Consider the following 14,993-nt stretch of genomic DNA (forward strand, 5'->3'; position numbering starts at 1 on the left):
CTATGCAGAGCTCATTTTTTGGGTCAAGGAAATCTACTTGCTTTCACTTATATTTTCAGAGGGTTCTCCTACGATGGATTGGGGACCTTAGCCCAGCCTCCTTACATAAAGAAATGTTAGAAAACAATGGTTATATTATCGGGCTTTGATTGGCATTGCCATGGAAGACTTGGAAACAGATGCCAAAGTTCTCTTGCTTTGGTTGATCATAACCTGCCTGATTTTCAGAGTCGCTCTTGCTTCTGTTTTCAGGTGACTTCTGGACACCTCATGTCATCTTCTTTGATGAGTAAAGACCATCTCAGTACCTCTTATGTATTTTCTTAAATCTTCTCATCAGTTGTATACATGTGCTCTCCGGCAACGGTAATTATGAGTTCATCCATCCTAATTCCTAATAACTGGCGAGAGGCGTTCAAAAGTCACCCTCAAGAACTGTTTATTTCGAGCTACTCCAAAGCAGGCAACCATGAATAGAAGAAAACCCAACATCATAACAGCCACAGATATTCGTTGGGACCCACTGTGACGAAGCCCATACACAAACTCTCCATTTCCAAGTCTGGCAGCCACTTCCTCCATTATGTCCGGTGCACCAACGGAAAATCCCTCCCATCTCCTTCCGTCGCATCATACGGAGAATAGTGAGCAATGAGAAGGCACCACACCAGCTGAGTGACATGTTTGAGATGCCAAAGTAATTTTTTGTTCAATTTAAAGCCCCGCCTATTAGATCAGTGCAACATTTAAATATCGAAACCGAACACTGTCGTAGTGTCCGTCAAACCAACTGGCCTAAATAGGTTTCATGACCTGTCCCTCTCTTACCTAGCAACTAACAACCATTCTTAAATGCACTTGGCATGCTCCACACCCATTGCTTGAATTCCTGTGGGACTTTGAGATACCTCTTTTGCCCGTCCCAGTCTATGCAGCATGCTTCTCCCAGTCACCCACTCCGTGGGGCTGGCCGGTTCCTGAAGTAGCTGGGTAGGTGCATGCTTTGTGATAGGTTGGAATGTTGTGGTCACAGCCATCATACTGCTTGTCATTTGATTTTTTGTAACATTAAGGATGCCCGAGGAGCTCCTGATGATTGGGGTCGACGTAGTTGTGTAGAAGCATACACTATAGAAGAGCATTCCAGCAATGTACAAAAATGGTGTAAACCGAGATGATGTTGAGAACCAAACTCTAGATAAAACTGTATAGGCTGATGAATATATAGAAGGAATTCAGTATAAAAGTTACAGCAAGTTGCACGAGTAATGCAGCAATTTCCAGAGTCCATATGTACAATAGTTCGCTGTCTGAACAGAAGACTAAGAACTGCAGGGAAAATAAGGGACTCGGAAAGAAGAAACTTCAACTAAAAGGAAGATAACTGGCTCCTGTTACGCAGCTAGTCAAAAAGTTCCCAGTCATTGGTTATTTTTGTGGAGGATGCCATTGGACGAGGTGCATTCAGGCTGCCCAACCCGGACTCAAATGTCTCCCATTGGGTTGTCACTGAAACAGCATTGCTGCTGTTGCTGAAGGGGTTGGAGTTTCTGGCCTTCAGTAAGTCGAGCATCTCCACAAGGTTCTGTACCCGGCGCACCTGAAAAGTTTTTTTGAAACAGCATTGTTAAAGGCACTGCCTTCTTATCGTGATTTTACTGATAAATAGTTAATCAGATCATCAACACATGAAATTCCATGTTAATGCAGTATATCGTATCGATCATGATTCATGAAGGATTGCTTCTCCCTACATCAATAAAAGGTGATTGTGCTGCTAGGCTTTGTATGCGGAGAGCTTAAGAATAAAAGTTTTCTGCCATGAAGAAGGGATGACGTAGCTTTATACAAATATAAGTAGAATAACTATAATGCTTTCATAAAGGCAGAACATCTTCATACAACATTTGAGATAAGTGTCCAAAAAGCTTTTTTAAGCAGACTCCCATTTTACTCCTCAGGAATAAAGGAGTGCAAAAGAATCTTTGGCAAGATAAAATAGAAATTAGACTTATCCAAGTTTAGATGTAGTCCAACTTAATGTTTACCCAAACATCATATGGTAGTAGTGCCACTATAATATTTACAACAACAAAAAGGATGACAATGTCAAGGCATCCAGTTGGGCTATGAAGAAAACACCAGCTAATCAGGCATCTGCCCAGTGCCTGTAATAGAATAATAAATTCTACTGAAGATTACATGAAAATTAAGAGGTACTTGTATGGTAATTATGGTAATAAAGAAATGCAAGAATACACCTAACGGACTAGAGCAAACAATTAAGTATGATGATGCATTATCTCCGGTGGTTTCCTGCTTGCAGTGAGCAAATATGAGAAAGAATGTGAATCTGAATTGCGAAAAAAAATTGTTGCATTTATTAGCATTGTAGAGTCTAAACAGAGGGAGGAACAACTAAACACCGTATGGATGAGATATGTAGAGAGGATAAATGATGAACAGAAATACAGCAAGATGAGAAAATCTGAAAGTCTAGTAAGGAGGAAATTGCTGCCAGTGATGGAAAAGAGAAGGGATGAAGAAGTATAAGTCGATCAATTTACTCAACAATCTTCAAGATCATAATGAAGGGCCTAGTGTAGACACTACAAATGGTCACAGTTAATATATGCAATGATGACTAAAATATGGTTTACTTTCGAGAAAATTTGGTATTTGCAGCATTACTAGGACAGGCATTAGGTAGTGAAGGGTTGATTAGTCAAAGACTGTAATTTGCAACACTTTCCATTATCTTGTCAAAATCTTCCACCCCTTTGTTTAATTAAACCAGAGTTATCTCCTCTTAAATGAATGAAAGAGCTGAAATGGAAATGCAGGTTAAAGCCTTAATGCATGGACAGAAATTTTAACAATATCATATCAGCAATACATGGATGTTAACTTATATGAAGAAAGCCTTGAGAAATTGGAATATGTTAAAATTTTGCAGCTTTCTTTGAATTGACTGTGTTTACAGGCCAGCTATATATTAAAGTTTTGTCTGAAAGAAAAAAAAAAAAAAGATGATGATGTGTAAACCTAGAAATTTGACAAATGTATGTAACAAAATCTGTAGTTTAAGATTATTTCAATATCTGCTAAGAATGCTTATATATAACATATTTAGAGATGAATGGCACATGAGAATCATAGCATAAGAAAATGATGATGTGAAGCCATGAAGATGCATATGAAGTCATGTGGTGTAAGAATTGTGGGGTTTTAGGGTGAGAAATCCAAGAGGCGGACATGATGAAGGCAAAGAGAGATGAGAATTAAAATAAGAAGACATCCTTTTACTCAATAGCCATCAATACCATATCAGAAACAAGTTTATGGTGGAATGCTACTCATGAATTTTCTCCTTGGCAAGCTTCTAAAAGGTCTTAATCGACCAAGTAGAGACGCAGCAGTTGTGAGCAAAAGGAGTTAATTGCAAAGAAAAGGTAACTTCCAGAATGAACCAAAATAAGGAGACATAAGTATTGAATAATAACCATAGTGCTGTTCTTGGTGAGAGATGGCAAAAACTTTGAGACAGGCAATCTAAACAAACAGTTATACCTACTGAAAGAAAGAAGAAGAAGTTACTGATGTGCAGAAGGTACACAGAAGGTTCGTCAAGATGACAAAAATCCAAATAATCCAGAAAATAGTCTCACAGTACGAAGCCTGAATCAAGTCCATGTGGGGAAGAGCATTCAGATGATGGAGAAAGGAGGCCTGTTTTCAAAAATTTTTGGAAGTAGGAGAAGCAATGATGGTGTGGAATCAAGAGCTCCAGTTAGGACAACTGTCTGCCAAGTGGCTACTCCAGAGTGGATTTTATATATTTGCACAACCAAAGCAATTTGAGTTTACTTGCATGGTATTTGCAATTTTTCATCATGTTGGTGACACAAGAATTGCCTTCCCTTTGATAAGTAGCTTGGTGAAATGGCTCATTGAGTGGGACATTATTCTTCCGGTCACAAGTGGTTAAATATGTTGAAACCTAGCAGTCAGCATCAAACCATGCTTCCTATCTAGTGGAAAGTTTGATCTTTTTGAGTGTTAATATGCATGATAACAAGATCAGAGGTTACCTTGTTGCAGGCTTGAGAAAGTCCAGTGATTGAATGACGATACATGTAGATGCTTTCAGCATGTTGGCTTTCCCTTTCATCTTTTAAAGCTTTCAAGGTTCAATTGCTAGTTGATCTCTTCGCCTATAAGAGCTCAACCAGCCTCTGAGTCCTGCTTTTGATCTATATTTCTCTCCTGTTATTTGCATTATGACTATTATTTCAACTGAAAGCATCTCAGTCCTTCCAAAATGAGCTGGTTGTTTCAAGGGTAAATTATCCTATTATATCTTAAACTAAAATTGGTTGTATTGGCAACTTCAGTTTTCAATTTTCCATTTTTGTTCTTTTTAAAGCAGCTCTTCTTAGGATCAACATAAGCGATTGGTTAGGCCACACTACATCATTCATTCTTTCAGGTTTGTGATAAAACAAATTTGATAACCCAATAGATATAAGTAAATGATATGCATATATATCAACAAACACAAGACAATGAAATGCAAGATATATCATAAGCAATTTAAATGGTGACTAGGTTTATCAACCACTTGATGTAGCTCTGACTAATAATGAAAATCCCTCGGAAGATCTAACAGCAAATTCACAATGCATAGAGAATTAAATGGATGCCAAGTTACCTCGATCCTTCTCTGAACTTTTGCTTCGCCCTCTGCTTCTATGCTGTCCAATTTCAGCAACTGCATCATAAGCAACTCGGTCAACACAACAAACTCTTTCTCTGCAACTTTTGTGCCCTTGTGCACGGCAGACTCCAAAGTAGAAACCTACAGATGCACCAGAATATCATCACCAAATAAAGATCATTTACACCCCTGGGCCAAGTATTAATCTCTCGCATTCTCAAATAGTGCCGACCCACCTTCTCAGCGAGCTTATCAACATCAGCCCTAACAAGGGCAACATCTTCACATGCCTTTGAGATCCCCTGGTCCCTCTTCATCTGCTCCAGCTTCCGCTCCTTGCTGGCTGGGTCCTCCAAAAGAACCACCTTCGACGTGTCCTTGACCCCCGCCATGTGTAAACACTCATCATTTTCCTTCTCCTTCCCCCTGAACAACAGCCTCTGTTCCTGAGGCTCCAAACCAGTCTCCTGGGCTAAAACCCTCTTCAGTTCCCCTTCGCACCAGAAAGAAAAGGAGCGAATACAATGTAATTCACCAAAATTGGCCTTTCTCCAGCATTAAGGAACGAAAAATGAACCAAGAAGTGCTAAATTATACGCCAAGATCGCTAAAGGAGAACAATTTTGTGGAAGAAATCAATCAAATACTAGAAAAAAAATGGAAAAATACAAACTCGTTCATCAAAATCCTTTTTTTTCAAGAAAAGATGAAATTTTTAGCAGAAATCAAACAAGCAAACAATCAAACAAGTCGCAAAAACAATCAAAGATCATCTCTTGGTGCCGTATTCGGCCGAAAAATTCCCAAGAATAAGCAGGATCCAGGAACAATAAGACGAAAAAGAAGAAAAGAGCGGGCATTACCGAAGGTGGACTGGGCGGGCACAGTGATCTCATGCTGATAGGAGCCATGGGAGACCTTAATCTTGATCATAGGCCCAGCGGCTCGAACCCCATCCTCTCTCTTCTGGACCAGCATGCCTCCGGGCCTCAGCTCCCAATCTATCCCCTCTTTGCTCCCGTTGTTGCTCTCCGAAACCGTCGGCTTCGAGCTCGATCTCTTCATCCTCGCCCAACCCAGGGACTAAAAGGAAGAAAAGAGAGCCAAGCTAAAGCGAAAGGGATGGTCGGTGACAGATTGTGAAAGGCCCTCTCTTTCCCTCTCTGTGACTTCCCCTCCCAGAGAAGCAAGGACTCGGCAAACAAAGAGAAAGGAGGAGAGACGGTCGTTGATAAAGCTACGGTGCCTGCCAGCTTCGAAGTACACAGAAAAAGGAGAGAGTTTTATAGAGATTGGTTTGGGAGCTAACTTGATAGGTAAGGGGAATGGGGGAGGATACAATGATTGTATTTAAATGGATTTAGTGTGTGTTTGGCATATATTTAACAGCAAGTAAAAAGTCTTTATTGGGGATTCAAAGACGGATTTGGGATGCGTTCGCAGGGTTGAATATTATCACATTTAGGAAGGGAGGTGGAAGGTCAATGGAAGGTAGATAAGTTGACATGTGAGGAGTTTCTTTCGGTTGGTTGGAAGAGGAAGGTGGTGCAGTGGATGGGGACTGCACAACCTCCTAGATGGATTGTGATCCATGTCATAAGATTGGGGTTTGGCCGCTAGATTTTGGCTTAAGCTCGTAGAGTCTCATCCTTCCTTTGTCTATCAAAAATTGAGAAAATAGAAGATTATTAGAAATCACAGTATAGCATGTCTAAACACATTAAAAATTAAGATATCTAGACATGTTGCCATGTAAAAGAGTATAAGTTTTCTGTGATACCTATGATGTATCATTCGCACCATTCATTGTATAATTTAGGATCCATTCGTAGTTATCTAGTATGCGATGGATGATGTACACGTATACCACCCTATATAGTATATTATAAAAGATTCTTGCTTCATGTGAAATCACTATATAGCATTTGACAGAGAATAAAATATATTTGGTTTGATAATAACGTTGGCAAGATCTCATTTTTTTCATTGTTGAATTTACCGTAGAGGCATGTAAGAAGATAAAAGTAATTAAAGAATCTCATTTGTTTCTGTGCTACTAAAATGAAAAATTAAAATATCTTCGTATTTGTAACCATTATAGTATATTGTATTTACTCAAAAAGAAATCATCAAGGACCAAGACATCAAGGCATGACCTTCATTTTCTATTGTTTTTGTTTTCCCAGTGATGATTCTCTAACACGGTCGCGGATTAGGTAAGTTTTCAACATGTGTGACACAGGGCGCGATGCCTGCCGTGGCGGTGCTCCCCATGCGTCGCTCCGCAGCACGCGCGAAACACGTATTTTTATCGACTGCCTTGGTAATGAATTAGAACTAGCCAAAAAAAAAAAAAAGGTAAACCAATTGTTCCCATCTTGTGTACAAATCCATATCCGAAACACATCATCACATCAGGCTAAATTCCAAATCTTGTGCATGCTTGCCTAGATGCAGAACTCTTCAATTTTAAGCAGAACGGTTCACCTTTTATGCATGAATAATGGCTGTACTTGAAAATATGAGCGTCACAACCACATTGTAGGCCAGCTTGTGCTTTTGTGGTCCAAGCCTGGCCCTAGGAGTTTCATGACAGTTGACAGACATACGTTGCAATACATGAAAGCAATAACTTTGTCCAATTTGAGGAATTAATGATAGCGGCCAAGTTCCTTTCCAATGAATAGTCACAGTCTTCGTGCGTTATAATTGTGAGGGGTTGGGATCCTATCTTTCACAACACTGCCATTGGATCATGTCCTACACAAATCTCAAAGTATTTTTATACAAATCCCAAAGCATTCTCAAGTCCTCTATTATCTACTTACACATATCTTGTTGAAGTAACTATTGCACGATCAGATGGTAGATTCTTTTGCGAAAAAGATACTACCCTTCTACAATTTTGAGTGCATTATTTGTTTGGGCCATGACGCATTGACAGCTGAGACCCACGCATGATGCACAAGTACTAGCTATATCTTATATCCAATCCCCCAATTTCTCTTTTTTTTATTGTTTTTAATATTTCTCTAGGGCTATTTGAGCACACCGACCTGCAATACCATGCTCATCACACTGCACCAGACCTAAAAGTTCTAGCTATAGTTAATAATTTGATGTGGTCATTCATATTCACCACTTTATCTCCTCAATTCAGCATTTGGCATTGTTGCTGCAGAAATATGTCTTGGTTGGAGTTGGATGGCAACCGTAGATCGTCGACAGTAGAATGACGGCAATAGGACCTGTAAGATAAGCTCTCGATCAGAGTTGGCTCCGATGGAGACCCTCTGATGCTTAAGTCAGATCTCTAGAATAGATGGAAAGAAGTGAGCCTTTGAGAGGGAGATCTTTGCATACCTTGGGGGTCTAATGTAGACCTCTATCTATAGGCAGAGGCTGAAGAGCCAGAGGAAGGAGAATCAGGTGGTTAGCCTGATCTTATTGGGCAAAATATGTTTGTTGTTTCTTACTTTACTTGAAGAGATATATTTATTTTCTCCTACCTCATCAGGAATGTCAGCTTGGAGAATTAGCCTTGCCTCATCGGATGTGATATGCACATTATCTTCAATTATATCTGGTGAGATATATTTGTTATTTTCTTCTTTATCTACTTATCATCAATTATTTTCAGTGGTTATAGGATTTGAAGATCTACGTGGGGGCTGAAGGTCAATTTTTTCCATTATGCCAGATAAGGTCGAATCAAGTGCCTTGGTCGGCTAGCATCAAGATCAGACTAGGCCCAGCTTTCTTGTGCGTCAGCTTTAATTGAGAAAAAAATTTCTTACTCATAATATATGCCCCCTACTCTGAGTTCAAACTAAAATTAGATTGGATGAAGGGAGTACATCATACATTAGCTTTAAATAATAGCCAGTCAATCTTGGTTCAGACATCCAGCATGTGGAGATTGTAGCATCACTTTAAGCAAGTCATATTTGGATAACCGACTTAACCTATTTCAAGTCAGATGGTGTAGGTCGAGGATTTTAGGCATCTTTAGATGGTCTCTTAAAGAGAGCGTATGTTGGAGTTTCATGATTTCATACATGCAAAAATTTTCGAAACAAGTATGCTAGTGGAATTTAAAATTTTTAGATTAAATCTAATTTAATCTAAGCATGCATAAGATCAAATCTTAAAACCATAAATAGGATCATCATATGTAAGATAGGATTCAGATACAGAAATTAAATAGAGAAAAATAAATAAACTTCATATCTTGGCACGAGTCGATCTTCACCGTGAACAGATGATTATGGATGTCTTCCGAAGGTCCCTTGAAGCCACACAAGCATCCGACCTCTATGGATATCCACACGAGACTTTGATCTGATCAGAAACTTATTGATCTCATCGGATTGCTAGCACCCTTATAGAGATTGCATCTTCATGATTAAAAATCTTTTTTTCTCTTAAAACACTCTTAGAGAAGAAGAAGAAATAGGAGGAGATGTTGATCTCTACGATAGAGATCATAAGAACCCTTTCTTTTCTTTTTTTTCTAAAACCCATGCACCAAATCTCTATGCTAGAGATGTAGAAATTTTATCCAACTTTTGGACAAAGAAAAGAGAAAAAACCCATGTCCAAATATGGACAAAAGAGAGAGAAGAGGACCTAACAACCCCCTTAACAACCAATCTTTGGTTGTTGGTAAGAAAGAAGGGATAAGATGTTGGGATGCGTAGGCGATTTCGTGCATGTATTTTGAAACTTTTTCAAAAAAAATTACAGTGAAAGATAATTAGATTAATCAAATTAATCTAATATGCATATGATCTAATCATCAAATCAACCTACTCTAGGATCTATGACATGTTATGTTGCATATAAAATCTGAAATAATCCGAAGACAAAATCAGCATGCATTCATATAAGCAGTAGATCATATTTACTTCTAATCTGAGTTCAGAACTCCATACCTGATCACAGATCGACAATCTTCACTATTGAGAGACATGGTGGAGAGGATCCTTGCTGATTGCTCACAGCCGCACATGTATCCGGTCTCTACGAAAAATCTACTCGAAGCTTCGATCTGATCGGTCTTCTCGGGAGTGCTAGCTCGCGTGACCTTCTTCTTGACTGATCTGGATCTTTTTTTCAAATCTTTGAAACCTTTCCAAAAATTGAAGATGGACTTCTAGAGGAGATGAATAGATGGAGAAGAAAATAATTTACTCCTAATTTATTCCCTCTTCCCAAACCCAAAGGATCAAAAATCTGAAATTCAGATTTTTCCGCGCACCCCAAGAGAGAGGATCCTCCTCTCAATTTTTCACATCATAAACCATGCCTAAACTTTTACCACGTGAAGTGCTCTCTTCTAGTATCTTAAAGACAAAAAAAAAAAAACCACAAAAGCCCTTTTTATAGGCATGTAAGGAGGTGGGGTGAAGAGTCCCAATGATCCTGGACTCTTACAGGATTCTGCCTCCTTGCATAATTTCACATCCAAAAATATATCAAAAAAATATGGGACACCTCTTTTCATATTTTTTTTATAGTAAATCAGTTCTCCAAATAATCTTTCATAAAAAATCTTCTCAAAATATCATACATATAAGGAGAAAAAAATTTATTAGCATGGAGAAGTTGATCTGGATGAAAATAGATTCTCCTGATAAGGAATATTTTGAAATCTAATTTCAGAACCTTCTTCTTATCAAAATCAAATCAGATTTGGATGTGAGATAGATAAAGAAAAAACTCTTTGGTGTAAAAAAATCTCACACAAAATGATTTTGTGTGTGGAGATATGGCGTGCAATCTTGGTTGGCACAGGAAGAAGAGTCCTATTCCAATAAGGATACTAAGTTTCTTTGTTTGAATCCAAACCAAATCACATCTGATTTAGCCCAAATAAAATATATGAAATTCAATCTAATTAGGTTCATAAATTTTTAATTAAATTTTAATCAAATTAGAAATTGATTGAACCAAAGTCCTGATCAAATCAGGGATAATTCTCTCTTAGTGATTAGATCATCTCATAATCTAATTAGGTCAAACCTAATTGAATTGAATTCAATTAGATTTTATTTAATCCTCTTTGCTCAATCAAATTGAGCTAATCAATAATCTAATTATTAATTAATCTTTTATTAATTTACTAACACTTGATGAATTAATTTATTATAATTTTTGCATAAGGTTAATCATCAATCGAATTGATGATTAAGCCCTCGAACGATTCTCAATCATTGATCAGCCACATGATCAGTCAGAAACTTCTTTTGAGTGTGATCACATAGGTTCAAACCTAAGCTAGTAGTATAGAAATAACTTTCTGAACCAATCAATGTAACCATTTAGCAATGATGACCCGACTCCGGATAGGTCAAATGATGGCGAAGCAATATTCAAGAACCTATTGGCGTATGGTTACCGTATAATTCATCCCTTTGACCCTAATGCTCGAGGATGATCTAAGATTAAACTGTTAATTCTAGATAAGTTATCCATATTATATTTCAATCTTTTTTAAATCCATCACATGATTTATCCAGGTCCAGATTTTGCTAAATTGAAATATACTAATGCATATCTCCTACTAATTCGGAGAGTTCAATCCCATCTTGACTCACGCACTGACTTGACAAGTACTTACCTTCCATCATTGAATTAAAAATTCAGTTAGTCCGACATCAAAGTACAGTGAGTTGCTTGCAAGTCACCATGGTGATATCAAGTCGGAGGAACACTTATACCCATATCCTTCGTAAGCTACCTTCGATAGCAGAATGCTCCGTTGTTGATCATATTTAGTAATGATGTACTCCTATATCTCACTTGCATGCCATACCAGTATCTCTATACTATTTGGTTACGGGGACAATCAACGTATATGGTATACAACGACCTACACTTGATATCGCTATTGTCCTAGTAATAGCGTATCGTTTGATCGCAAACTAATTTAAGGACTATGCGATAAATCTTTCTTTATCGATCAAAGTAGTCCTAAAGACTTTATCACAACATAGGAGTTCATTAAAAGATGTATCCTTGTGATGAAAAATATCAAATAATTTTTATTATTTATCAATTCATATATATTTATAATTAGCACAATCGTCAAACGATTGGTTTTAAAACATAATTCCCAACAACTCCCATTTGGACTAAAGCCAATCAATATAGTATCATATATCCATCTTAGATTTATCATCTCAGAACTCCTAGATACTGAGGCTTTAGTAAATGGATTGGTCAAGTTCTCCTTTCTATTGATCTTCTAAAGTTTGACATCACCTTAAATTTTTCGAATAAGGTAGTAGCTATGCAAAATACCTGGTAAGCTAATGGGCTTCAGCTCCTTGACATGAGCTATGGCTCCGGTGCTGTACAATACAGCAGGACCATCATCAGAGGGTGCCACTCCTAACTTGTCAGTAAACCTGTACAATCACATAGCTTCCTTGTAAGCATCGAATGCTGCAATGCATTCTGTCTCGTAATTTAAATTTAGCTATATTGCTCTGCTTGGAATCATTCTAGTAAATTGCTTCATTATTTAGGATAAAGATGTATTCCGATATATTTTTGCTATTATTATATCTAACTAAAAACTGGAGTCATACTCCACATGTTTTAAGTCAAATTCTCCAAAATCGAGTCCTCGGTCCTTAGTATTTCTCAAATACTTAAGGATAACCTTCCTTCTCATCCGGATCTTTTAAGTATCCACTCACTATCCTAGTGGGTATACCATATCAGGTCTCATATATGATGTACATGATAGAACAAATTCTACTCATAAACACCCTATGTATGTTGGACTGAAAAATTTCATGCAGTTTCTTAGATCTATCTCTATAGATCTTCATCCCTAGGATGAGAGATATTTTTTCAAATTTTTTATGGAGAATTATGATAATAGTGAAACCTTTATTCCCTGTAATATAAGGAATATCATTCCTGATTAAGAGAGTTTCATTCACATACAGGACAAGAAATATGCTCATAGAACTATTAACCTATTTATATTTGCAGGGTTCTTCTTCATTCTCAACAAAGTGATGTGTTTTGATCACTTATCAAAATGCACGTTTCAACTCCAAAATATTTAGCATTACCACAAGAGAAAATATCTTGTTATGGTCAATACCATAATGTTGACAATATCCTTAGGCAACCAGATGAGCTTTGTAGATCTTCACCTTCTCATCTATGCTACTCTGGTCCTATTGGAGATCCACTTATACTCTATGAGTTTTACCCCTTTGAGTGGATCAACAAGTGTCCATGCATCGTTGACCTTTATGGACTTCATTTTAGATCTATAACTCCAAGCCATCATTCAGAGTCGAATCTCCGCATGGCATCCATGTAGGTGATCAGATCTTTGTTGTTCTCATCGAGTTCAACAAGTTTATGTCCCGGATCTAGATACCGAAGTATCTATCTGACGGATGTGGTACTCTACCGGATCTCCTTAATGGTGCCTTTACAATGGATTCCAGATTTGATCTAATCAAATCCAGTTCTATAGTTTCACTAGATTGTGTCTGTTCTTCTACCTATCAAACTTCATAAGTTTCACATTAAAGGCATCAATACCTTCACCAAGGTACTCCCTTTCCAAAAGGAATGCTAAACAGCTTTTATTCTTTAGCAAGGTAGAAGTTATATCCCCTAGATTCTTTGGGGTTACCCTACAAAATAATATATATAGGATCAGATCCAAGCTAATCAGTCGGTAAATACTTGACATAAAATAAACATTTCCAAACCTCAAGGTAAGAAAATATCGGCTTATGCCTTGTCCATATCTCATACGGAGTCTTTGCAACTGATTAATTTAGAATCCAGTTCGAAATATAACAAGCAGTCTTAAGAGCATAACCTTAAGAGAAGACTGGCAGACTTGTAAATCCCATCATGGATTGAACTATGTCTAACAAAGTCGATTCCAATAGGAGAGAATCCTATTCTCTTTTAGATTTGTCAAAACTTGAAATGCATTCTCCTCTCTAATCTAATCAAAAAATTTTAATGCTTTCTAAGTTTATTTTTCTACCTTATTATGGACTTATTTAAATATTTTAAATAATCTAAATTTATGATAAATATATTCGTAGATCTAATACATCAGTATATATCAGATTCAGAACATCATTGGTTCGTTCACTTTTTCTAGCAAAAAGTGACTTAGTCATCTTACCAAAGAGATAGGATTGACAGGTTGACAATGATTCACAATCATTGACCTCAAGAATTATCTCCTATTGATCCTATTCTTATTTATATGATCGAGCCTAAATTGCCAAAGGTAGGCTTTCATGACATTTTCTACTTTAGAAAGTTTGTTTGATTGTGTACAATACACTAACAGGTTGTGACTATTCATAAATATTATTTCTCAATTATCCACATAATTTTGACATCATTCATAATGATATCATAAAAATTATTAGACAGTAGTGACAATTACTAAAATGACATTGTTAGAATTAAAAATAGGCTTGAAAAATTTTAAAATCAAGATTGGAATATAACTTCCAACTCTAATGTTTAGAAATCTCTTGCGATTTTCAATCTTTCTACTAATCTGAAGTCGTTGCAATAATTTGCATAAACTTTTGACATCCAATATCTAGGTAGTAGTGTCATAGATAGAGGAATCACAAGGTGTTATCATATAAGTACCTTATTCAGTAATCTTTTGCTGATTTCTCTTTCTTAGCCTATTCGGATCAAGAGACTCTATCAGACTAGGTTAATCTTAGACTCTTTTATCAGTTTGGATTCATTAGCCCAAGCATGACTTTTTTACACCTTCTTTTTCTTTTTCTTTCTTAAAGATTTATTACCCCACTGAAGACATATCTTCAGAGATGCGAAAGAACTCCTTCAACATTTGAAAAATTTTCTTTCACTGAGTATCATCGAATTTACAACTAAATTCATATTTTTCACTGCTCTCAAAGATACCACATGGTGATTTGATCATGTGGCCACTTCTGATAAGTACTTTTGATTACATCACATGTGTTGGATGTGGAAACATCAGGTGTTGGATCCATAATCATATTTAGGATCCATTCGTGCTCTAGAACTATTTACAACTTTCGATATCAATTATCAAAGTTGGGTCCTATAAATTAGTCACTGTCAAACAGTGAATGGATCAATGTACATCTAGCCATAACTGAAAAACAAAATACAAGACCTCTATGTTTATGAATTGATTGAGCCTAAAGACTTGGACATTAGTCTAAAGATTCTTCCACTGTTTTAGTCAAATTAGTAGCCTCTATCT

The 14,993-nt window shown here is 37.0% G+C and overlaps 1 protein-coding gene across 1 annotated transcript; it reads right to left on the reverse strand.

The window, feature by feature from the left end:
* Positions 1–1,195: 1,195 nt before the first annotated feature.
* LOC105035366 (BAG family molecular chaperone regulator 4) lies at positions 1,196–5,968 on the reverse strand. The gene is made up of 4 exons (XM_010910913.4): positions 5,581–5,968; positions 4,954–5,210; positions 4,712–4,858; positions 1,196–1,600 (listed from the first exon to the last, which is right to left on the reverse strand). Exons 1-4 carry the CDS (start codon positions 5,780–5,782, stop codon positions 1,403–1,405), a joined length of 804 nt encoding a protein of 267 aa, XP_010909215.1. The 5' UTR covers positions 5,783–5,968; the 3' UTR covers positions 1,196–1,402.
* Positions 5,969–14,993: the final 9,025 nt, after the last annotated feature.

Source organism: Elaeis guineensis, chromosome 10 (genome assembly GCF_000442705.2).
Source record: "Elaeis guineensis isolate ETL-2024a chromosome 10, EG11, whole genome shotgun sequence".
Classification (NCBI taxonomy): Eukaryota; Viridiplantae; Streptophyta; class Magnoliopsida; order Arecales; family Arecaceae; genus Elaeis; species Elaeis guineensis.

Bases quoted from the DNA above. Each gene is read 5' to 3' on its own strand.
- LOC105035366 (XM_010910913.4), bottom strand. From the start codon at position 5,782: ATGAAGAGATCGAGCTCGAAGCCGACGGTTTCGGAGAGCAACAACGGG. The intron at 4,859-4,953 runs GTGGGTCGGCAC...GTGCATCTGTAG, and splicing joins TTGATAAGCTCGCTGAGAAG to GTTTCTACTTTGGAGTCTGC. The intron at 1,601-4,711 runs GTAACTTGGCAT...AAAACTTTTCAG, and splicing joins AAGTTCAGAGAAGGATCGAG to GTGCGCCGGGTACAGAACCT.